We start from the raw sequence: 24,148 nt of genomic DNA on the forward strand, positions 1-24,148 counted from the left end.
TAATTTTATATATACATACAGGCTATCAGGCCTATAGGCTCTAAAGCAATTGAAGCTAAAGAGGAATGGGTTGGGGTCGTGGACATCAAAGAGGATGAAGATAATTTACAATGGGATGAGAACAAGTGTTTGGTACGGAAATCTTTTGTCCTGCCATATGGAGAAGTCTTTCTTATGTACAAGAAAGTAATATTTGGTATGAGCTGCCTTCCTGGTGCAGAGGCTCAATGCAGGAGCTGCCCCCTAGTGGTCAGTGTGTTTGCAGAGGGGGAGTGCTGCTCAACCAGAAGCTATGCTCAAGGCTGGCAAGCACAGCAATGGTGGTGGAAGACTCTTCCGCCACTGTAGCAGCGCTAAGGAGCAGCGAGCCAAGTGGTAAGGATCCTGCTGCTAAGGAGCAGTGAGCGGAGCAGTAAGGAGTTAGCAGGCGGGTGGTAAGGAGTGAGGGACCCCAGATTGTGAGAGTGATGTCCAGAACTACAAGGGAGCAGTCCAGGCTGAGGGGACGACCCTCCCCTCCCCACCCCATACACAAATTTTGTGCACCGGGCCTCTAGTACTTATATGTTATTTGGCTTATCTCTGCTAAGGAATTTTTAAAGGCTTTATATTGCTTACAAAGTAAGGTTCAAACTCCTCAAATGTTTTCATAATTTAGTCATTTCTGTTTCATTTCTTATATCTTCAATTAGGAATCCTATGACTTGATCATACTTCATCCAAAATGTGTGGCAAAAATTTTATGCTCTCACATATATAGAGTGCATGCTCTTTGCTCAGTTTTTCTCCACTTGATGTGAAACACATCAGTTATCAGTTAAAGTTGATTAACATGGAGACTCCTCTGGAAGACTCTGATCTTCAAGGCTGTGGTAATTATTCCATACTCAAAGTTTCATGGATTTATACCAACTCTCAATATTGCTATTACAATGCATGCAATTAACTATGTTTCTTTCTTGTAGTAGACTCCAATTTCTCAAGAGCAAAACCTCTATCTTACATATTTCTACATTCTTATCATTTAAACCACTGCCTAGAGAATAATAAATGAATTAATGAAGCGATGAATGACAAGAAATAAGAACAGAGTTAATATGTGCACTAATAAAATAAGAATCAAATGTGGCCTTCGATGGAGATTAATATAATTCAACCTATGTTGCTATTTAATGAGTGGCAAGATCACAGTCTCCCTTTGTTTTCAAAAACAATTGACATGAGGCTCTGAAATAAATTTATTTATGGTAGCAAGGAAATGCTATGATTTTCTGGTCATTACTCAAGCTAAGAATTGAAAACCCCAAGCTTGTCCTTTCCTTTCTGTAGATTCTTAGTGTGGTTAGAAGTAGACTTCCTGGCTGGCAGCACTTGTAGTGATTGTATTTTATATGCTTATCATATGGCCTTGTATGACCCACATTCAGTTTAGAAAGGTCAGCCTTTAATGCCATGTTCTTTCCAAGTGATGATTTAAGTAACTCTGTCAATACTTGAAGCCATGGACTTCTAACATTCTCATCTTCTTATGGTCACAATATTGCCTTCAGAAGGTCAGATAACTAATTTCAAAATCCCCCCATTAAGGGTATATTTTATGTAACCCGCAGTGCAGCAATGATATATTTTAAGAGTGTTTCTAAATATCCTGTTTATCTCTTGTTTTGGATTATTCTCACAAGATAATTTTATATTACTTCGTCTTAATAGATAGAGAAAACCGCAGATTTCTTCCCTGACCAGTATTACAAAGAATTGTCTCTCAATGTGGCAAGGTTAGGCAGATTTGCTGGTAATATTGTCAGTCTCTTAAGTTTGGGGTTCCTCAACTGTCACATGAACAGATTATATACTATATGTGCAACATGAATGTGGGCCCTCTTTACATTGCCCCTGCTGGGGATTAGGAGGCAGGTGGAACTGAGCTAACAGGAAACTCATTCAACCTGCTGTGCTGTAATAACATTTATCGTCTTTGACTCGTGAGTTTTATGCTTTTTGGCAAAATCTAAGAAACTGTGGCTGGCTGACCCCTTTCAGCCCTTGCAGTTTTGGGCCATTTTGCTGCGGGGGAATGACTTGCTGGAAGAGGGCACAAGGGCCTCCAGGGGCAAGGTTAGGGACAGGAAAGACTCCTTAATATCCAGTTGTATATTTTTTTTTGCACAAGCACTGAGAGAGGAGGATAAGGGTGCCCCACTGGCAGGGCAGTCAATGAGGCGAAGGGCAAGGAGGTAGGATTGAAACTAGCTACCTGAACACTCCTTTTTGCTGTTGCCCACTCCTTTGTAGGAAGGAGGAAGGGCCACAGCCTCCCCACAGCTGGCGTTGGGTGTAATGCAATATCAGATGTGTGTATGACCCACAAGCAAACACCTGACTACTCATAATGAAAAGTAATTATGCCCATGACTTCTAGTTCTAACGGCAACATGTGAAGTGCTTGAAAGTTATCACTCCCAAATGTATGACCAAAAGCTGGACAACACAAAAAAACTGCTTTATATTCTCATGGTGAGTCTTTGAGGAAAACAAAACAAAACCAACAACAACCCTTGTGCTTTTTGGCAAGGGAAGTGAAGAGCAATCACTGTGAAGTATACCTGGAGCCTTCTCCATAACAAAGGAACATTGTCCAGAGGAAAAGAATTTGTCAGTGTCTGTGGACAAAGGGACTCTGTTCTCTCATCTAATAGGGGATGGAGCATAGTCAATGGGTGCCATGCTTTCAAGGAACTGGATTGAGCATGCTGCAGGCAGAGAAAGGAGTAGAGGCCAGTGAGGGAAAAAGATAAACCACTGGAGAAATGCTTGTGAATGTGAGAGCCCAGGGACAAAGGCTCATTAAAGGCCAGTATTTAATTGGAAGATCAAAGAATGTTCTTTTATTATAGGAGAAAACTGTTCCTCATCTTCTTCTATTGCTAGTGTGTACATGGGAGGGTGCTTGGGGTACTGCTGGAAGAGCACTTCTTCTCTGGAAGAGGATGAGATAAGATAAAGCTTTATTTTTGTGGAACGATACCCCTGAGTTTCCAAAGTCCCATTTCCCTTAGTCCAATCATAGAAGAAGTATCGCTGGGGTTTCAGTAAAGCTACAATCGGAGCCAGTGTCCAGCGGTTCCTTCGTGTGTTGCAGCTAGGCACATTCAGCATCAGGCTCGTTACAATAGTCCATGTGTGTGGGGTTCCCATGACCATATGCCATGCGAGGGGATGCAGAGAAGCAGGAGCCAAAGAACCCCACAAGCCCAGAGCCACATGAGTCCCACGAGGCCAGAGAGTTAACTCCTTTGTTTAGGGGGTTATGTGTCCCAAATCCTCATGCCTTTGCAGGCCATTCCCATTCCGGCAGCTCTCTCTGCCCCCAGGTATGATTGACAGCAAACACATTGCAGATGTCCCCTCAGCTTTCCTAGCACGTGTCTATCTTCCCTTTGTCCAGTCCCCTCCCCCAAGGTTTGGCAGGGAACATGCCTACAATGTCTGGCCTTTTCTCTGCTCCTTTCCTGTCATTAATAACTTGCTAATTACAACTGTATCACTGTGGCTCCCTCACACATTACCTCCTCATCAACAGAGGATACAAGATAAACCAGTGAGTTATACTTGAAAGGTTGTAAGACACAGGTTCACTCCAGAGAAGGAGTTCTTACAAAAACACAAAGTCAAAAGGGAAAGAAAAAGGATAGTAGAGAACGTAGATGCTTCTGGCATGTACAGCTACAGAAAACATTAAACCCAGCTCAGGTCCTACAGATAATAACCGAAACCCTCCCCCTGAAGGCCTATTTACCTCCATTCCTACGGCGGCACAGATTGCCCAGCTTTTCTCACAAAGTACAAGTGCTAGGAGCAGAAATAGAAGAGTGGAGTCTGGCTATAATTACAAGAACTTAATCTGTGAAATATTAATTGGGCTCTGTTAACTCTACTTGTTCTGTTCTGATTAGAAATATCACATTCTCCAGCCCCCGCCCGGGACTTGGCGCCTTCTGACCCCGAGCTGAGCCCCGCTGGGTCCCCCTCCCCATCCACAGCTCGGTTTGGTTTGCAGCTTTCCATGAGGAGAAGGAACAGCACATAACCAGACATCCTGAAAAGAGAGACCATGGGGAGACAAAAAAAAAAAAAAAAAAAAAAAAAAAAAAATAGCCCGCACATGAAAGAAAAGCAGGCATCACCAGAAAAGGAAGTAAATGAGTCAGAGTCATGCAGCCTACCAGTGCAAGAATTCAGAGTAATGATCATAGGATGGCTAAAAAGAATGGAAGAGAAATTTGACAATAACCAAGAAGAAATGAGGAAGAACCATGAGGAATTGAAGAAGAACCATGAGGAATTGAAGAAGAACCAAGAGGAATTGAAGAAGAACCAAGAGGAATTTAAGAAGAACCAAGAAGAAATGAAAAATGACATCACAACCATGAAGAACTCAATAGAAAGCATCAAGAGTAGACTAGATAAAGCACAGGACCCCATCAGCGAGCTAGAAGACAAGATGGGGAAAAAAATACCCAATTAGAACAGCTTGGCATAAAATAATCGAATGTAAAATAAATATTTTGGGGAAAATTGCAAATACAGAAGATAATAAAATATTATAGATTTTTGTTATTTATATTTATTTTTATATGACATTACCAATGTAATAAGTTATTTTTTTGAAATGCCTGGATCTACAACCCTTAAGAAAAGAAAATAGAGTTCCATTTAGTTAACAAATTTTAAAGAAAAAGTATGTGAGTGAGTTTTGATAGTCTATTACTGCTGACTAGCAGGACAGAGAAGGGAGTTGGATATAGGAAGCAATGTGTTTATGGAGCATCTTAAGCAAATAGTCACCTCATGCTGCCTTTTCCTCTTTAATTTTCATTTCTTCTTTTCCTTTTTTAATAGAAGTCAGCTATGAGAAACCACAGGACCATGACAGCCTTTATTCTTCTTGGTCTGACTGATGATCCACAGTTGCAGGCTGTCATTTTTCTTCTCCTCCTTATCACCTACATGTTGAGTGTCACCGGAAACCTAACCATCATCACCCTCACCCTCCTGGATCCGCACCTCAAGACGCCCATGTATTTCTTTCTCCGAAACTTTTCGTTTTTAGAAATCTCGTTCACCACTGTATGCATCCCCAAGTTTCTGGTCAGTATAGCAACTGGCGATAAGTCCATCTCTTACAACAACTGTGCAGCACAGCTGTTCTTTACTATCCTCCTGGGCGCAGCCGAGTTTTTCCTTCTGGCCGCCATGTCCTATGACCGCTACGTGGCCATCTGCAAGCCCCTGCACTACACCGCCATCATGAGTGGCAGAGCCTGCAACCTGTTGGTGTTCGCTTCATGGCTGGCCGGCTTCCTAATAATTTTCCCACCGCTCCTTGTCGGTCTCCAGCTAGATTTCTGTGCAGCCAACACTGTGGATCATTTCTTCTGTGATGTTTCTCCCATCCTGCAGCTCTCGTGCACAAACACGGATATGGTAGAACTAATGATGCTTCTCTCAGCCATTGTGACGCTCGTGGTTACCCTGGTGTTAGTGATTCTCTCCTACACAAACATCATCAGGACCGTCCTGAAGATACCTTCTCCTCAGCAGAGGAAGAGAGCCTTTTCTACGTGCTCTTCTCACATGGTCGTGGTGTCTATTTCCTACGGCAGCTGCATCTTCATGTACGTGAAACCCTCGGCCAAGGAGAGAGTGTCCTTAAATAAAGGGATAGCTCTGCTCAGCACTTCCGTTGCCCCCATGCTGAATCCCTTCATTTACACCCTGAGGAACAAACAAGTGAAAGATGCTTTTAAGCACATGGTCACGAGGAATTTTTTTCAACGAGGTGGACCGCTTTAGTGAAGTTACTGAGGTTCTAAATCAAAGAGAACAAGAAGTGTGGGTTGTGTCACAGAGCTCTACAATGTTTATAATTCAAAATATTACCTATCTTTTGGCTTGTGATTCTCATTGTGGCTTGCCTAATCTCCAAAGTCTAACCTCCACTGCTGGACTTCTTCTTTATGCTGAGAGCACATATAAAAGATATTTCTTGTTTGTAGACAAATTCATGTGTGTGTGTGTGTGTGTGTGTGTGTGTGTGTGTGTGTGTCTAGATTTCCTTTCAAAATTATCTCACAGAAAGACGAAGTGGGACTTAATGTTTTCTATGTTTCTTTTCACTGTTCTGGAATTCAGAGACCCAATTTGGCATATGCTCTATATAGAATTTAATACATTTTGTAGATTTGAACAGTTAATTTGTTTTTTATTGGTGGGTTCCAAATTTAAATCGGATTTGTTAGTGTGCTTAGTAGGGCTGCAGAACAAATGAATATAATGGCATTAAATTTCCATTAAGTTAAGGAAATGATCTATAAAAAAGTAGTCCTTATGAAATGTAGTATGGCACTTAGATTTTTCAAATTAGGTATTTTGACATTAAAAAATAGATATAATGACTGATCTTATGCAAAATAAAATATTTTTATCCTTTCCCAAATTGTTATACCTCAGCTTGATCAAAAGAAAATATTTTTCTGACGAATATGTTTCCTTGATATTTATCTAGCACTTGTTTCTGCACAATGTAAAGGGTGACCTTGTGAATAATTTGCAACTTGTAGAATTATAACTTTTTTGATGTATCAAAATGTTACATAAATTATCCCATACATTTAAAAAAATATATTCCTTTGTTAGAGTCCAGATTAGCAAGAAATTTAACATAAACTTTGTGAATATTAGTGAAATTTTTAAAATCTATATATCTAACCTTGCAATCCACCTCCACTCTGACAGCTATCAGTGTGTTCAAACAATGCAATATACAGATGATATAGAGTTGTACACTTGAAATCTAGTAATTTTATTAACCATTGTCACTCCAATAAATTCAATAAAAAGGAAGTAAAAAGATAAAATTATGTTTCTAAATAAATAATAAATGGGGCATTGAGAAGAAGTGGAAAGACTCAAATATACGTTTCAAATAGGGATCATGTTCTGTAAATGGTTTCCGTAAAACCATAATAACATATTAAGAATATTTTATTTGATGATAAATATCTATAATAATAAAAGTCTAAGCAACCATTGCAACTGAATGGATGACTGAACAGACTGTGTGGGATGACCAGGCTGGCAAGGAGGGTTAGTGTGGAGTGGCCAAATGACTGAGCAGCAGGCTGCATGGGGCAACTAGGCTGGCAGAGTGGCAGTTGGGGGCAATTAGACTGGCAGGGAGGGCAGTGAATGGCAACCAGGCCGTTGGGGGGAGAAGGGCAGTTGAGGTGACCAGGCTGCCCGGGGCGGCGGGGATTGGTGGCAATTAGGGGCAACCAGGCCAGCAGAGGAAGGCATTTAGGGGTGATCAGGCAGGTAGGTGAGTAGTTAGGAGCCCGTGGTCATGGATTGTGAGAGGGATGTCGGACTGCTGGTTGAGGCCCAATCCCTAGGGTTGGGCCTAAACTGGCAGTTGGACATCCCCCTAACAAGATTGGAGAGGGTGCAGGATGGTCTGAGGGGACCCCCCCCCATGCACAAATTTTATGCACCATGCCTCTAGTTGACATATAAAAAGGCATACTTCAACTTCCCTATTTGACTTTTATTTTTTTAAACATTGAATTTATTGGCTCACAAAACTATACATGTTTCAAGTGTACAACTCAACAAAATATCGGCTGCATACTGCATCATGAACCTATTGCCTCAAGCAAAGTCTCTTTCTGTCCCTATTCCCGCCCACTTTGCACACTCCCGAGACCCCTCTCCCCTTTCCCTTTTTTACAGCTCAACTTCTTCTGAAGGCATCAGATATTAGGTTTATAGGCACAAAATTTTCTACTTTATGGATAACAATGACACTTGAGAAAAATAGTCACAAAATGTTTGACATCTGACATATGCCATAATTCCTCAGATTTCATGTGGACATTCTTGCCTAATCTCAGGTTATCCCCAAAAGCAATTATGTGAAATATTTATTCTACATTTCTATCTTATTTTGCTTTTTGACCATTCATTATATGTGAATATAAAGTCTATTTAATTCTTGTTAAAGTTTGTTATGTAGATAAATATATCAGTAATTTAATATAGATAAAAGACTATAATATCTTCCCTTTTCCTTTATATCCAAAATAATTATGAATACCTTTTTGTAAAATTCATAAATATATTTATTAGATTTAACTACTTACACTGCACAGTCTCCTTTTCATTGTTCATTAGTAGGGTGTATATAAATAAATAAGAGAAATGCAAAAAAGGAAACTCCAGGCTTAAGGTATAATGGGAAATAGTTAGAAGAAGTAATTTTCTACTTAATTTGCAATAAATCAAGTGTTTCAAATACAGTTTTTACTTTTGTTAATAGCAAGGTAAAGCATGTATTATATATGAACCTATGATTCTCAAATTGTGTTAGACAATTAAAAATATTAAAATCCCATTTGTGCATCTATTTCTGCCAACTTTGATGTACCTTTTTCTCTGCAACTTAAAGATAAGTTATTAACAGGTTGTGTTTCACTAATGTATATTGAATCGTGTTAAGAAAAGTTGGATTGAAGGCACATCCATTGTTTCTTAAGTACCCTCTTGTCTTTGATCTCTGACATATCCTCCACATTGATGTTGGAACACTTCCTAATTTACAAATTGATCATGGCACTTTCCTTTAAGAACATTTTTAACAATATTTTTATTGTTGACACTATTAAAGATATTCCTATTTCCCACACTTTGCCCACCTCTACACAGCTCCTCTTCTTCCCTCTGGCCATCAGCACACCATTGTCTGTGTCTATGTGTTATACTTATATGTTATTTGGCTAATTCCTACTAAGAAGTTTTTCAAGGCTTTATATTGCTTACAAAGTAATGTTTAAACTCCTCAAGTGTTTCCATAATTTAGCCATTTCTGTTTCATTTTGTATCTCTTCCAATTAGGAATCCTATGCCTTGATCATATTCCATAGCAAAACGTGTTGAAAAATTCTATGCTTTCACATATATAGAGTGCATGCTCTTTGCCCAGTTCTTCTCTGCTAGTGTGTAAAACACTTCAAGTATCAGTTAAAGTTGATTAACAGGAGTCTCCTCTGGAAGACTCTGATCTACAAGGCTGTGGTAGTTATGCCATACTCAAAGTTTCATGGATTTATACCAACTCTCAATAGTGTTATTACAATTAACTATATATTTTTTCTTGCAGTAGACTTTATTTTCTCAAGAGCAAAACCTACATCTTACATATTTCTACATTCTTATCACTTAAACCACTGCCTAGAGAGGAATAAGTAAATTAATGAAGCGATGAATGAACAGAGTTAACAAGTTCACTAATAAAGAAGAATCAAATGTGGCCTTTGATGGAGATTAATATAATTCAACTGATGTTGCTATTTAATAAGTGGCAAGATCAGAGCTTTCCTTTGTTTGCAAAAACAACTGACACGAGGCTCTGAGATAAATTTATTTATGGTAGCATAGAAATGCCATGATTTACTGATCATTACTCAAGCTAAGAATTAAAACCCCAAGCTTGTCATTTCCTTTCTGTAGATTCTTAGTCCTAGAGATAATTACATAAACCCTCACCCCGAAGGCCTATTTATCTCCTTTCCTATGGTGACACAGATTGTCCAGCTTTTCACACAAAGTACAAGTGCTAGGAGCAGAAATAGAAGAGTGGAGTCTGGCTATAATTACAAGAACTATTAATCTGTGAAATATTAATTGGGCTCTGTTAACTCTACTTGTTCTGTTCTGATTAGAAATATCACATTCAAACCTGGCAGGGAGTTGAATGCCCGTGAACATGGGAGTTAACCTCCTTTCCCAAGAACTGCCTATCGTCATGGAAAGATTAACAACAATGTTGGTGTAACAATCGGGTCCTAGAGGTGCCTTCCCTTTGTGACTCTCCACCACCCAGTCTGTACTGCCTGTAACCATTATACCTTGACTGCTTCCCTGTGCCTGTAATTCCCACTTTCCCATGTAACCTTTGACCTTCTACCCAATAGAAACAGCTGCCTAATGGGGTAAAGTAGAGCAGATTTTCATGGACAATCTGCTGCTCTCCCATTCTGCCAGCATTATTGGAATAAACAGTCATATATGATTCAATCCTGGCTCTGCTTAATTGGCTCAAGTCAACTATTTGCCCAGTTTCATTTTCTGGCAACTCTGGTGGAACTACAAAATGTCTGTATTTGTGTGTGTGTGGTGGGGAGGGTGTGGAGGAGGGAAAGGACTCTTCTGGGGTGAATTGCAGAGATCTCATTTGCTGCTTGCACTTGGGGTTCCTGGATTGGAGGCCTGGAATCTTTTATTCACAGTTGCCTGGAATTTTCCTGTTTTTGAGTCCCAGCTACAGCCTCAGTCATCCCTATCATCTCTCTTAAAACCTATGTTGAATCAAGTGTACTATAATTCTGTAACGAGGGGCATCTGTTGTATGTTGCTCCCCCATCTGATGTGAGTCTGATCAGCTCCTGGTTGCCAGTGGCCTCTCAAGGTCCTTGCCTGGTCTCTGCATTCAATCCTGATGAGCTTAGGATGGAGACGTGGCCCTGCATAGCCAAGGACATTATTTTAAGTGTTTTTTAGAGAATTATAAAATAACTAGTGTCCCGTGTGCACAAAATTAGTGCATGGGATTGTCCCTCAACCAAGCCTGCACCCTCTCCAATCTGGGACATCCTCCTTGCAATCCAGGACCACTGCTTTCAAATCATTTACCTGCCTGCCTGGGTGAGAGATCCTGGGAACATGGTATAAGGAAAAGGGCCTCTGGTCCAGAGATAGGAGGGCCCAAGTCCTACTGGAGTCAAATGAAAAGCATCAGGCTGCGTGGGCAGGAGTCTAACAACCTCGCCACACCTGCCTTGCCACACGCTGCCCACTGCCCAACTGGCGTTTGGTCCAGCCTTCAGTTGTTTTGGACATTACAGACCTTGGATCATTAAATATATATAGCACTTAGATTGAGGTACAATATTTTATGCCATACTAAATTATCTATCATATATTCCCACATTTTATTACTATCAATAACTAACATAAACTTCATTTTTTCTTTCTTTATCTGGGATTTCAAGACACAAATGTGTGGTAGGTCACACATATGTTAGGGAAATGTACTAGTATACTGAATACTCTGGAGACATAGTATAAACTATTTTTTTTTAAATTATATGTTCAAAGTAATTTAGTGCCTGGGGAGAATACTTTTCAAACAACATATAAATTGGTTTGCTTTGGGAAATGGTGTTCAAGTATCTCATATCCATATGAGAATTCTTCGTAATCTGGATAATTTTCCTTTAGAGTACAGAAAGCATAAATACTACATGAAATCAAGTGTTGATTAATCTGTAAACTTAGAATATTCAACACAAAATGGGAAAATATAATTCACTGCATAAAAATCGGTAATAAAATAGTTAATCAAACTCATTCAAAGTAGGGGCTAAGAAACAATCATAAATTGTATAATAAAGTGAAATCCCTTTTAAGAAAATGGAACATTTGTGTGTTCTGTTCAGCTGATGATAAGAGATCTAAGTATTGAAACTGAGACTTTTTGTCAGAATAAATCTGTAAGTATATCTTATTTTAAAAGGTGTTTGAGTTTTTAACTGTTTTTGGTAGACTCCAAAGATGAAAACAATATTTCTCAAAAGTTATGGCAATGTTTCTGGTAGATATATTTTATCTCACTTTTGTTCTATTTTCACCTTTAATCTTGTTTCCTCAATCTTTTAAATTTTAAGGTGGGGGAAATGGTGAAGAAGACAAATGAACATTTAGTATTGAAATCTTTTTTCTTTTGGAAATCTATCTAATATTGATAGTATCTAATACAAAGAAATATACCTGCATTCATAGGCCTGATTTCTAATGGTTTCATTTTGTCAATTTTGTTGTTGTTTTTTTCTTACAGTGTATGTTGGGAGATACGTAGTTGGTATGCACAATTGTTGAAGTTGGACAAAGAAATGATTTGACTTGATAAAATTCTTATTTGGGTGATTTAAATATAACTTTTCCACAGTGTTGCCATTATGGTAAGTTGTGTAAATGAGGAAAATTTTATAATAGGCAGCTTCACAAATATCTGCATGAGAAAGGAATGTCCAGGGAGAAAGGCTAGTTTGTTTTCACTCATAAATGTCTATGTATTAAACATACCTGATTTTGATAATAAATCTCTAATAATTTCCTTTAATGAAATTATGCTTGTAGTCTTCACTTTATCTCTGTTCAGGCTGTTTCCTCTCTAAGGAAGGAATATCTTCTCTCATTGTTTCATATTCTAAGACCTAGCTTTAAATCTTACTTTCCTCCTGTGAACTCATCTAGATATTATTGGAACCAACGTTTATTTGTCCTTAAAAGTTTATTTTTACTTCTCTATATATAGCTTTCTAATGATAATATGTTTTAAGTAAGTTAAAAATAATAATTTTTATATTCTCAAACACAAAACATTACTTTATCATAAGACCTTAATCATTTTATGTGTTAGATGAAGATAGTGAGGAAAGAAATTTTCCTTAGAGGTAATGTTAAACTTTTTTATTTTAGAGAAATAAGCTGTTATCTGGCCCATAGTATTTTGTACAAAATGTATACTTCTAAGGATACTACTTTAGAAATCATAATGCTGATGTACAACTTACTAGCTGTGCAAACCTGAACAATCTGTCTCAATATATGCCTCCTGTTCAGACTAGTCATCCATAGATATTTCTTTAACTGTGTTTACCAAATATTTGAATATTCTTATGATAAAATATATACAAATTAAAATTTGTGTCACACTATTCTGTGATTTATTATGTGTTTGAAATTTGCCAAATAATTATCTTCTCTTTCAGTCTATGATGATCTCAAAACTGTTTATGTTTCAGTACATATTTTAGACAAAGAACAAAAAGGCAAGAATAAGAAAGGCAAGCAGATAGAGAGCAGTTGCATTGGTAAATAGTTCCTCTTTATAATTTTTACTTATTAAGTGCATATTTTTAATCTTCCTTTTACTTTTCCCCTCAAATTCACTATCTTATCTCTCAAAAAACCCTTCTTCCCTCTCTAAGATTCCATAAAGCTTTATTCTTTGCTCTTACCTTTCTCTTTATTCCTTTCATCTCATATGATTTAACGAATCCATATTTATATGATTATCTCTGCTTCTTCTTTTTTTACATGAAAATTTAAAAATTGTTTTAAGAGAAAGAAACTTTGATTTGTTGTTCCTCTATTTATGCATTCCCTGGTTGATTCTTCTATATGCCCTGACTGGGAACTGAACCCTCAACCTTGGTGCATTAGGTTAACACTTGAACCAACTGACCTACCCAACCTGGCCTATTTATCTCAGCTTTTATATTCCTTATTCTCACAAATTAGCAGTTTATTCTTACACAGACTGACATTACCAGACTGTGCTTGCTGATTTTGTTTTGGGATACAAATAGGTAAGTGCTGGTTTGCAACAGAGATTGAGGGGATGGACATATTGAGAACAGAATTTCCCCCCACCCCCCCAATACCTCCTAATCACTTACCTGGAATTGGATATCATTTACCAAGAAAATAAATGGGACAAGAATCAGGCATTTAAATTTGCTTAGTTGAGTGAAATAGTAAATGTATACTAGCCTTGTTTATTGATGATGGCTAGGTTTGTGTACGTGTGTGGGAGGCAAATTATGAGCTTGTAGTGACATCATTTTGGTTCTAAGATGAAAACTTCTTTATTCAGACTAAATGGCATGCCACCCCAACTCTTGAATTTTAACAAGACAAAAAAACACACACAGCATTTTCCTATGCTTTGAAAATCTCTCTAATCCCTCTAATTTACCCACATAAAAACAATCTACAACTACTATTGCTATATAGGTTATTCTCTAGTACAATTTTCAACTATAGTTTTAACTACTTTTTTCATGTCAAAACACATTTTTAAAACATAAAAGAACAATGTATTTTGCTATCTGAAACATCACTTTGCTAACTTTACTTTCAATATTAATTATCACGGTCGTTTTTCCATTGTGATCATCATTTTCTTCTTTTTCCCTATTCAGATATAGCAAGTATAGTAATGGGAAATCATACATCCTGGACAGTGTTTATCCTAGCAGGCTTGACTGATGACCCACAATGGAAAGTTGTGTTATTCATCTTCCTGCTTCTCATTTACATGCTAAGCATCACCGGCAATCTGATTATCATCACACTCACCCTGGTGGATATTCACCTCAAGACCCCCATGTATTTTTTCCTTCGGAATTTTTCCTTCTTAGAAATCTCCTACACTAGTACATGCATTCCTAAGTTTTTGCTTACTATTGCAACAGGGGACAAAACCATTTCCTATAATTGTTGTTACACTCAGGTGTTTTTTGCCTTCCTTTTTGGAGCATCTGAATTTTACTTGCTGGCAGCCATGTCCTATGACCGCTATGTTGCCATCTGTAAGCCCCTGCATTACACAGTCATCATGAGCAATAAAATCTGCACACAGCTTGTCCTCAGTTGTTGGCTTGCTGGCTTTTTTGTCATCTTTCCACCGCTCATCTTAGGCCTGGACCTTGACTACTGTGGCTCCAATATTATTGAGCATTTCTACTGTGACTCCATTCCTGTTATGCACAGACACAGGGACCATTGAGCTGATGGGATTCATCTCTGCTTTGGTGACACTTTTGGTCACATTGATAATGGTGATACTATCATATGCCTTTATTGCCTTGACCATTTTAAAATTCCCTTCAACTAGTCAGAGGAAAAAAGCTTTTTCAACATGTTCTTCTCACATGATTGTGATATCCATTTCTTATGGCAGCTGTATTTTCATGTATGTTCATCCATCCGTCAAACAAAAGGTATCTTTTTCCAAGGGAATTTCCATGCTCAATACTTCAGTTGCACCACTTTTGAACCCTTTCATCTACACTTTACGGAACCAACAAGTGCAAAAAGCCTTCATGACTATGATCCACAGGGTTATTTTTTTCTTAAAGAAATGAATGACCTATTGCACTCTCTATACAAAAAACAAAAAACAAAAAAAAAAGGAGCCCCTAATAATGACAGTATATCTAATAGTATCTTCCAGTTCATAGTTTCCAATAATTTTCTTCAATAGAGATTTTTTTTTTCTGACCTCACTTTCTTTTCCTGTGGACATGTAAAAGAAATTGAACAAAATTTTTAATCTGACTTTTTCAGTCTTCAATTCTAATTAGTCAAGACTATGAAATATTATTTAATTTGAATTATATTTAATATTGCATGCAATGCCAAATTTATTACTGTACTTCATTTATTATTATTGGTAACCTATTTAAAACTAATATTCATTAGTATTTTCTCTAATACTACTGATTTATTGATGCAATTTCTAATTACAATAATTAAAAGGAAACTGTAACAGGTTTTCAAGAGTGTTTATGCTCATCTTTGAAAATGTTTGTTTATTAAAATATGATTGTTGTTTTAAAGTACATTTTATAAAACTAGTTATTTATAAGAAATATTTGAAAAATAGCAAAGAAATGAAATAAAGCATAGGTAGGAAGTAAACTACATATAGTATAAGTTGACTAGGCAAGTATATAAGTTTATGTAGCATTTGTAGAATGAAGAGGATCTTAAATATATTTTGATCATGGATATGATTTCAGGGAAAATGGTTGCTTAAAACAATTTATTATATTTTTTTCTTGATAATTTTGTTTGTATATCCATTTTGATAAAGTTGATTTTTTATCTTCTACTTTTCTAGGTTCTTCTGACTGGTTAAATTATTAAAATGACATGAGATAGATTAAAAGGATAACATAAAATTTAATTTTATATATACATACAGGCTATCAGGCCTATAGGCTCTATAGCAATTGAAGCTAAAGAGGAATGGGTTGGGGTCTTAGACATCAAAGAGGAGGAAGGTAATTTACAATGGGATGAGAACAAGTGTTGGTAAGGAAATCTTTTGTCCTGCCATATGGAGAAGTCTTTCTTATGTACAAGAAAGTAATGTTTGGTGCGAGCTGCCTTCCTGGTGCAGGCTTCACATATAAATTATTTTAGGCAGAAAATAATTTAATATCAGATTAACAAAGTAATACATAGTTAGCAGTGACACTATATTAGAATGAAATCCATCACCATTAATACCTCTCCTCGAGTTTTTGGCCATGATTGTCCTCAGCTGAAAATAATTCACATGCCAAAATGGCACTTTCTGAGGTGAACTGCTCTGCATCCCATCACTACTAAAAACACATATATGCAAAAAAATAATGATTTTTTAAAAAAATAAATGGACAGAATCATTGTAAAACACAAACTAGTAAAGCTCTCAATAGAAAAATATAAAACCTGTATAGGCCTATATCTGTTAACATAGTTGATATGTAATTTAAAACCTTACTACAAAAAACAAAAAAACAAAAAACAAACAAACAAACAAAACCAACAACAAAAACTTAAAAAAAGAAAGAGATCTAGACTTAGATGGCTTCCCTAGTGAATTCTACCAAAAATCTTAAAAAAATCAATTACATGCACAGTCTTTCCATAAATTGAATAGGAAAGAACCCTTTGACATTATTGGTTAGCCAGTAGTTCCAATGTTAATGGACAGGAGCATGCCTCATCTCCTCTGGTTGATGCTGGGGGTGGAGTTCTTGCAATATCTCAAGAAAAGGAATTTTCTTGGACTCACAAGGAAGGATGCAATATGGTAGAAAGCTTTATTTCTGTAGAATTCCAGCCTTTGATTTCCAAAGTCCCATTTTCCTTCATCCAGTAAGAGGAGAAGTGTAGTTGGGGGTTCATTAGAGCTACCACCAGGGTCAGTGGCCACAGTCTCCATTCCATGCTGCAGCAGGTCCAGTTCAGCATCAGGTTGATTCAAGTCCATTGGTCCATTGCATGTGCAGGAGAGTGCACCCCCTGCAACAGGAGTTCCAAGACGACCAAGAGCCAAGAGAAGGAAATTCCCTTTGTTTACAAGTGTAAATACCCAGCTTCCCAACCTTGCAGTGGCCCTTGTTTTGGCCAATTACTGTCCCCAGATGTGATTGACAAACAAGCATCTTCCCACCTCCCCTAGACCTTATTGGACATGTGTCCAAACTGCTTTTGTTCAGTCTCTTCCCATATTGATTAGCGGGGAACATACTTTGAGAGAGTGTTAAATTAGCAAAGCATGCCTACATTATCCAGTCTTCCCTTTACTCCTTTCCTGTTAAATAATAACTGATTATTACAGCATTGTCATTTCCACCTTAGACAATTTAAGAAAGAAATGCAAAGTAAGCATAAAACAGCTGGAGGGAAAGAAATAATAAGTACCATAGCAGAATCAAAAGGAATTAAAAACAGAAAAAAGCCAACAAAGAAAAATCAATGAAACCAAAAGTTTTTTTTAATGATTAATTAAATTGATAAATATCTAGTAAAGCTAGCCAAGGAAAAATAGAAAATACATACACTGCTATCAGTAATGAAGGATAATGCATAATTATGATTCCACAAACATTAAAAAGAAAATAAAGTTACAAACAATAATATGCTCATAAGTTTTATAACTTAAATGAAAGGGACTAATTTCTAAAACAAAATTAGTGTGGGGGTGGGAGAAATGTCCCTCAACCCGGCCTGCACCCTCTCACAATCTTGGGACATCCCTCTCACGATCTTGGACCATTCTCTCCTAACCACTTGCCTGCCTGCCTGCCAGTCTCCTCACATCCTAACGGCTCCCCTGCAAGCCTGATTGATGCCTAACTGCTCCCTTGCCAGCCTGATTAACCCCAACTGCCCACTTCTGCCATCCTGATTGCCCACAACTGCCCTCCCAGGCTGGCTTGATTGCCCCTAACTGCCCTCCCCTCCCAGCCTGATCGCTCCGAACCACTTCTGCCTGCCAGCCTGATCACCCCCAACTGCCCTCTCCTGCTATCCTGATTGCTCCCAATTGCCCACCCCTGCCGCAACTCACCTCCTCCACCAGGACCCACCTCCTCTGCACAAGGTGGCAGCAACCCTGGGACTGGCCTCCACCATGCCATGCAGAGTTGATGGACTCCCAGGTCTCACCAGGCAGAGTGGCCTCCGGGCCACATCTCCACTGTGTGTATGGCTATCTTGTGACGACATGATGTGAGGGCATGGTGTGAGAACAGGACACCACCTACGCTTTCATTATATAGGATGTATAAAGGATAATACATTATAATCAAGTTTGATGTTATGTACCTTTCAGTAGACATATAAATATAAATTAAGTAAACAAAAGCCCAACTTTAGGTAGCTATTTCATGGAAAAGGGTATATGTACAATTGCAATAGAATAAGGTAAAAGAAAAATTTTTAGAAGAGCAAAGAAATAGAAAGCATCTAATTCTTGCTTTGCATCCAAGGAAGATTTCAAAGATTACACATTGTTGTTTTGATTTGCATCTCTCGGATAATTAGTGACTTTGAGCATGTTTTCATGTGCCTTTTGGCCTTCCCTCTGTCTTCTTTTGAAAATATTCTATTTAGGTCCATAGATTACATGACACAAGATGAAACCTTGACAAAAGGTGTGTGTGTGTGTGTGTGTGTGTGTGTGTGTGTGTGTGTGTGTGTACTGAGAGAGAGAAATGCCTAGCAATTACAGGAAATAGTGAACAATTTGATAATATCAGAGCAATGCTTGCACAGGCCCTAGGTTCCAGAAACCATGCTCTGTACTCAGATAATTCTTTAAGAGAAATAACTGTCCAAAACAATTATTTTCTTGAACATTAATGGAAATGTTCTATAATTTTTTCTACAGGTAATAAATTTCCTTTCTTTTCTTTTTTTTTAAGACTGCATTTATTTTTTTTAATGTATTTTATTGATTTTTTTTTTGCCTCCCTCATTCCCTCCTATACATACCCTCCCACCCCAGAGTTTTATGTCCATTGGTTGTACTTATATGCATGTATACAAGTCCTTCGGTTGATCTATTATCTCCCCCAGATCTCCCTCCCCTCCCCACTGTAAATTAACAGTCTGCTAGTTGCTTTACTGTCCTATATCTATCTTTTGGTTCTTCACTTTATAATGTTCTTTATTATCCATAAATGAGTGAGGTCATGTGGTGTTTCTCTTTCATTGATTGGCTTATTTCACTCACCACGATGCTCTCCAATTCCATACAGGTTGCTGCAAATGATGAGAATTCCTTCTTTTTTCTGGCAGCATAGTATTCCATTGTGTAGATGTACCAGAGTTTTTTGATCCAATCATCTGCTGACGGGCACCTAGGCTGTTTCCAAATTCTGGCTATTGTAGATTGTGCTGCTATGAACATAGGGATGCATATATCCTTTCTGATTGGTTTTTCTAGTTTCTTGGGATATATTCCTAGGAGTGGGATTACTGGGTCAAATGGGAATTCCATTTTCAGTTTTTTGAGGAAACTCCATACTGTTCTCCACAGTGGTTGCACCAGTCTGCATTACCACCAGCAGTGCAGGAGGGTCCTTTTTCTCCACAACCTTGCCAACACTTGTGTTTGTTGATTTGTTGATGTTGGCCATTCTGACAGGTGTGAGGTGGTACCACATTGTTGTTTTGATTTGCATCTCTCGGATAATTAGTGACTTTGAGCATGTTTTCATGTGCCTTTTGGCCTTCCCTCTGTCTTCTTTTGAAAATATTCTATTTAAGTCCATTGCCCATTTCTTAATTGGATCATTCATCTTCCTTTTATTTAGTTGTATCAGCTGTCTGTAGATGTTGGAGATTAAACCTTTATCAGTGGTATTATTTGCAAATATGTTCCCCCACACCGTGGGCTTTCTTGTTGTTTTGTTGATGGTTTCTTTTGCTGTAAAAAAGCTTTTAATTTTGATGTAGTCCCATTTGTTTATTTTCTCTTTAGCTTCCATTGCCCTAGGGGCAGTGAAGAAGTTCTTTTGGCATATGTCTGAGATTTTGCTGCCTGTGGATGCTTCTAGTATTTTTATGGTTTCCCATCTGATGTTTAAATCCTGTATCCATTTTGAGTTTATTTTTCTGTATGGTGTAAATTGGTGATCTAGTTTCATTCTTTTGCATGTGTCTGTCCAATTTTCCCAACACCATTTATTGAAGAAACTGTCTTGACTCCATTGTATATCCGTGCCTCCTTTGTCAAATATTAATTGAGCATAGTGATTTGGGTTGATATCTGGGTTCTTGATTCTATTCTATTGATCTATATGTCTGTTCTTGTGCCAGTACCAGGCTGTTTTGAGAACAGTGGCTTTGTAATACAGTTTGAAGTCTGGTATTGAGATCCCTCCTACTTTACCCTTCTTTCTCAGGATTGCTGTGGCTATTCGGGGTCTTTTATTGTTCCAAATGAACTTTTGGAGAGTTCTTTCTAGGTCAGTGAAATATGCTGTTAGTATTTTAATGGGGAGTGCATTGAACCTATAGATTGATTTAGGAAGTATGGATATTTTGATGATGTTGATTCTACCAATCCTTGAACATGGTATGTTCTTCCATCTCTGTACATCTTCCACTATCTCTTTTTTTAGTGTCATGTAGTTTTCCGCATATAAGTCCTTTACTTCCTTAGTTAAATTTATTCCTAGGTATCTTAATTGTTTTGGAGCGATGGTAAATGGAATTGCTTTTTTAGTCTCTGTTTCTGTAGTTTCACTGTTGGTGTATAGAAATGCCATGGATTTCTTGGCATTAATTTTGTATCCTGCTACATTGCCAAATTCATTTATTAAGTCAATTAGTTTTTTAATGGAGTCTTTTGGGTTTTTTATGTACAATATCATGTCATCTGCAAATATGGATAACTTTACTTCTTCTTTTCCAATTTGGATGCCTTTTATTTCCTCCTCTTGTCTAATTGCAATGGCTAGTACTTCCAGTACTATGTCAAATAGGAGAGGTGAGAGTGGGCATCCTTGTCTTTTTCCTGTTCTTAGAGGGAATGGTTTTAGTTTTTGCCCATTGAGTATGATGTTGGCTGTGGGTTTATCATATATAGCTTTTATTATGTTGATGTATGATCTTGTACTCCCACCTTGTTAAAAGTTTTTATCAGGAAAGGGTGTTGGATTTTATCAAATGCTTTTACTGCATCAATTGATATTACTATATGATTTTTATCTTTCAATTTGTTTATGTGATGTATCACGTTTATTGATTTGCAGATATTGTACCATCCTTGCATTCCTGGAATAAATCCTACTTGGTCATGGTGTATGATCTTTGTGATGTTCTTCTGGAATCGATTTGCTAGAATTTTGTTGAGGATTTTGGCATCTAGGTTCATGAGGGATATTGGCCTGTAATTCTCTTTCACTGAGTTGTCTTTATCTGGTTTTGGTATTAGGGTAATGCTGGCTTCATAGAAGGATTTTGGAAGTGTTCCTTCCTCTTGAATTTTTTGGAATAGTCTGAGGAGGATAGGTTGTAGTTCTTCCTTCAATGTTTGATAAAACTCTCCTGTGAAGCCATCTGTCCCTGGGCTTTTGTTTGCTGGAAGCTTTTTTATGACTGTTTCAATTTCTTCCCAAGTCACTGGTCTATTGAGATTTTTAGATTCTTCCTGATTGAGTTTTGGAAGGTTGTATTTTTCTAGGAATATGTCCATTTCCTTCAGGTTGTTCAGTTTGTTGGAATACAGTTGTTCATAGTATTTTTGTAACAATCCATTGTATTTCGGTGGGGTCTGTTGTTATTTCACCTCTTTCATTTCTGATTTTGTTTATTAGGGTCCTATTTCTTTGTTTCTTGCTTAGTCTGGCTAGAGGTTCATCTATCTTGTTTATTCTTTCAAAGAACCAGCTCTTGTTTTTTTTGATCTTATGTATTGTTTCTTTGGTCTCTATGTCATTTATCTGTGCTCTGATTTTTGTTATTTCCTTCCTTCTGCTTACACTGGGCTTTTCTTGTTGCTCTTTTTCTAACTCTTTGAGTTGTAGAGTTAGATCATTTGTTACACTTTTTTCTAGTTTTTTGCAATAGGCTTGTACGGATATGAACTTCCCTCTCAAAACTGCTTTTGCTGTGTCTCATAAATTTTGGATAGTTTTGTTTTCATTGTCATTTGTTTCCAGGATGTTTTTAATTTCTTCCTTGATTTCTTTGGTAACTCAGTCCTTGTTTAATAGCATGCTGTTTAGTCTCCATGTGTTTGATTTCTTTGGATTTTTTTCATTGTAGTTAATTTCCAGTTTTATGCCACTATGATCTGAGAAGATGATTGATATGATTTCTATCTTCTTGAATTTGAAGAGACTTTGCCTATGTCCCAAAATGGGGTCTATCTTTGAGAATGTCCCATATGCACTTGAGAAGAATGTATATTCTGTGGCTTTGGGGTCGAATGTTCTGAAGATGTCAATTAATTCCATCTGGTCTAGTGAGTCATTTAGGATTGATATTTCTTTGCTGATTTTTTTGTTTAGATGATTTGTCAAAGGGTGACAGTGGGGTATTAAAATCTCCTACTATGATTATATTGCTATTAATCTCTCCCTTAATCTCCTCCAGCAGTTTTTTTATATATTAGGGTGCTCCTGTATTGGGTGCATATATATTTACCAGGGTTATTTCTTCTTGTTGGATTGCTCCCTTTAGTATTATGAAGTGGCCTTCATTATCTCTTGTTATGTCCTTCACTCTAAGATCTAATTTCTCAGATATAAGTATGCTACCCCAGCTTTTTTTTTCATTTCCATTCGCTTGGAAAACCTTTTTCCATCCCTTCACCCTCAGTCTGTGTGCATCTTTTTTTCTGAGGTGGGTTTCTTGTAGACAACAGATATATGGGTCTTGTTTTCTTATCCAATCCGTTACCCTATGTCTTTTGATTGAAGCATTTAGTCCATTTACATTTAAAGTTATTATTGATAGACACTTATTTGATGCCATTTTTATTCTATACCTCTGACTTCCTTCTTTGCTTTCTATTTCTTTAATTTTACAGTAGACCCTTTAGCATTTCTTGCATTGCTGGTTTGGTGGAGATAAAGTCCCTTAGTCTGTTTTTGTCTGTGAAGCTCCTGATTTCACCTTCACTTTTGATTGATAGCCTTGCTGGGTACAGTATTCTTGGATTCAGTCCCTTCCTTTGCATGACTTTGTATATTTCATCCCATTCCCTTCTGGCCTGATAAGTTTCTGTTGAGAAATCAGTTGTTAGTCTGATGGGGGTTCCTTTATATGTAACTTTCTGTCTCTCTCTGGCTTCTTTTAAAATTCTTTTTTTGTTGTTGGTATTTGCCAGTTTATAATATGCCTTGGGGTTGGTTTACTGGGGTTCATTTTGCTTGGGACTCTGCGAGCACCTTGGATTTGTGTGGGTTTTTTCTTCTCTATCTCAAGAAAGTTTTCTGTCATTATTTCTTGAAATACATTTTCCATGTCTTCCTCAATTCCCTTTATTTCTGGGACCCCTATTATTCTATTATTGTTTTGTTTTGTATTGTCCCAAAGTTCCCTTAGACTTTCCTCTTGTTTTTTAATTTTTTTTTTCCAGAAGCGGTTCTAATTGGGTATTTTTTTCCATCTTGTCTTCTAGCTCGCTGATGGGGTCCTCTGCTTCTTCTAATCTACTTGATGCATTCTATTGAGTTCTTTACAGTGTCAATGTCATTTTTCATTTCCTCTTGGTTATTCTTAATTTCCTCTTGGTTCTTACTCATATTGTCAAATTTGTCTTCCATTCTTTTTAGCCATCTTATGATCATTACTCTGAATTCTTGCTCTGATAGGTTGCTTGCCTCGATCTCGCTTACTTCCTTTTCTGGTGAAGCCTGCTTTTCTTTCATATGCAGGCTGTTTTTTTGTCTCCCCATGATCTCTCTTTTTAGGATGTCTGGTTGTGTAGTTCTCTCTCTCCTGCTTTGATTTAAAGGCACAAAATACAACACAACCAGGTACAACACACAAGGCACTGAATAGAAATATGTTTGCGATGTCAATAACCACCAATAAAGGTGACTAGAACCCAGCTAACAAAAACATACAATCAAACAAAAAAAATAGGCAAATCAATCTTATAAAAAAAAGCATACAACTTCAGTACAGTTAACATTCAGCATACAACTTCAAAGAGAGAGAAAGACTGTTT

The 24,148-nt window shown here is 37.4% G+C and overlaps 2 protein-coding genes across 2 annotated transcripts; both read left to right on the plus strand.

The window, feature by feature from the left end:
- Nucleotides 1-4,908: 4,908 nt before the first annotated feature.
- On the plus strand, nucleotides 4,909-5,853 carry LOC311619718 (olfactory receptor 6C74-like; the record flags this gene model as incomplete). The annotated part of the gene is made up of 1 exon (XM_084878256.1): nucleotides 4,909-5,853. One exon carries the CDS (start codon nucleotides 4,909-4,911, stop codon nucleotides 5,851-5,853), a length of 945 nt encoding a protein of 314 aa, XP_084734382.1.
- Nucleotides 5,854-14,119: 8,266 nt separating this feature from the next.
- Nucleotides 14,120-15,047, plus strand: LOC311618769 (olfactory receptor 6C75-like; the record flags this gene model as incomplete). The annotated part of the gene is given in 2 exon segments (XM_084876352.1): nucleotides 14,120-14,661; nucleotides 14,663-15,047. Coding segments are annotated over 2 exon segments (927 nt in total).
- Nucleotides 15,048-24,148: the final 9,101 nt, after the last annotated feature.

The sequence above is a fragment of the Pipistrellus hanaki genome, assembly GCF_964339955.1.
Source record: "Pipistrellus hanaki genome assembly, chromosome: 3".
Lineage (NCBI taxonomy): Eukaryota > Metazoa > Chordata > Mammalia > Chiroptera > Vespertilionidae > Pipistrellus > Pipistrellus hanaki.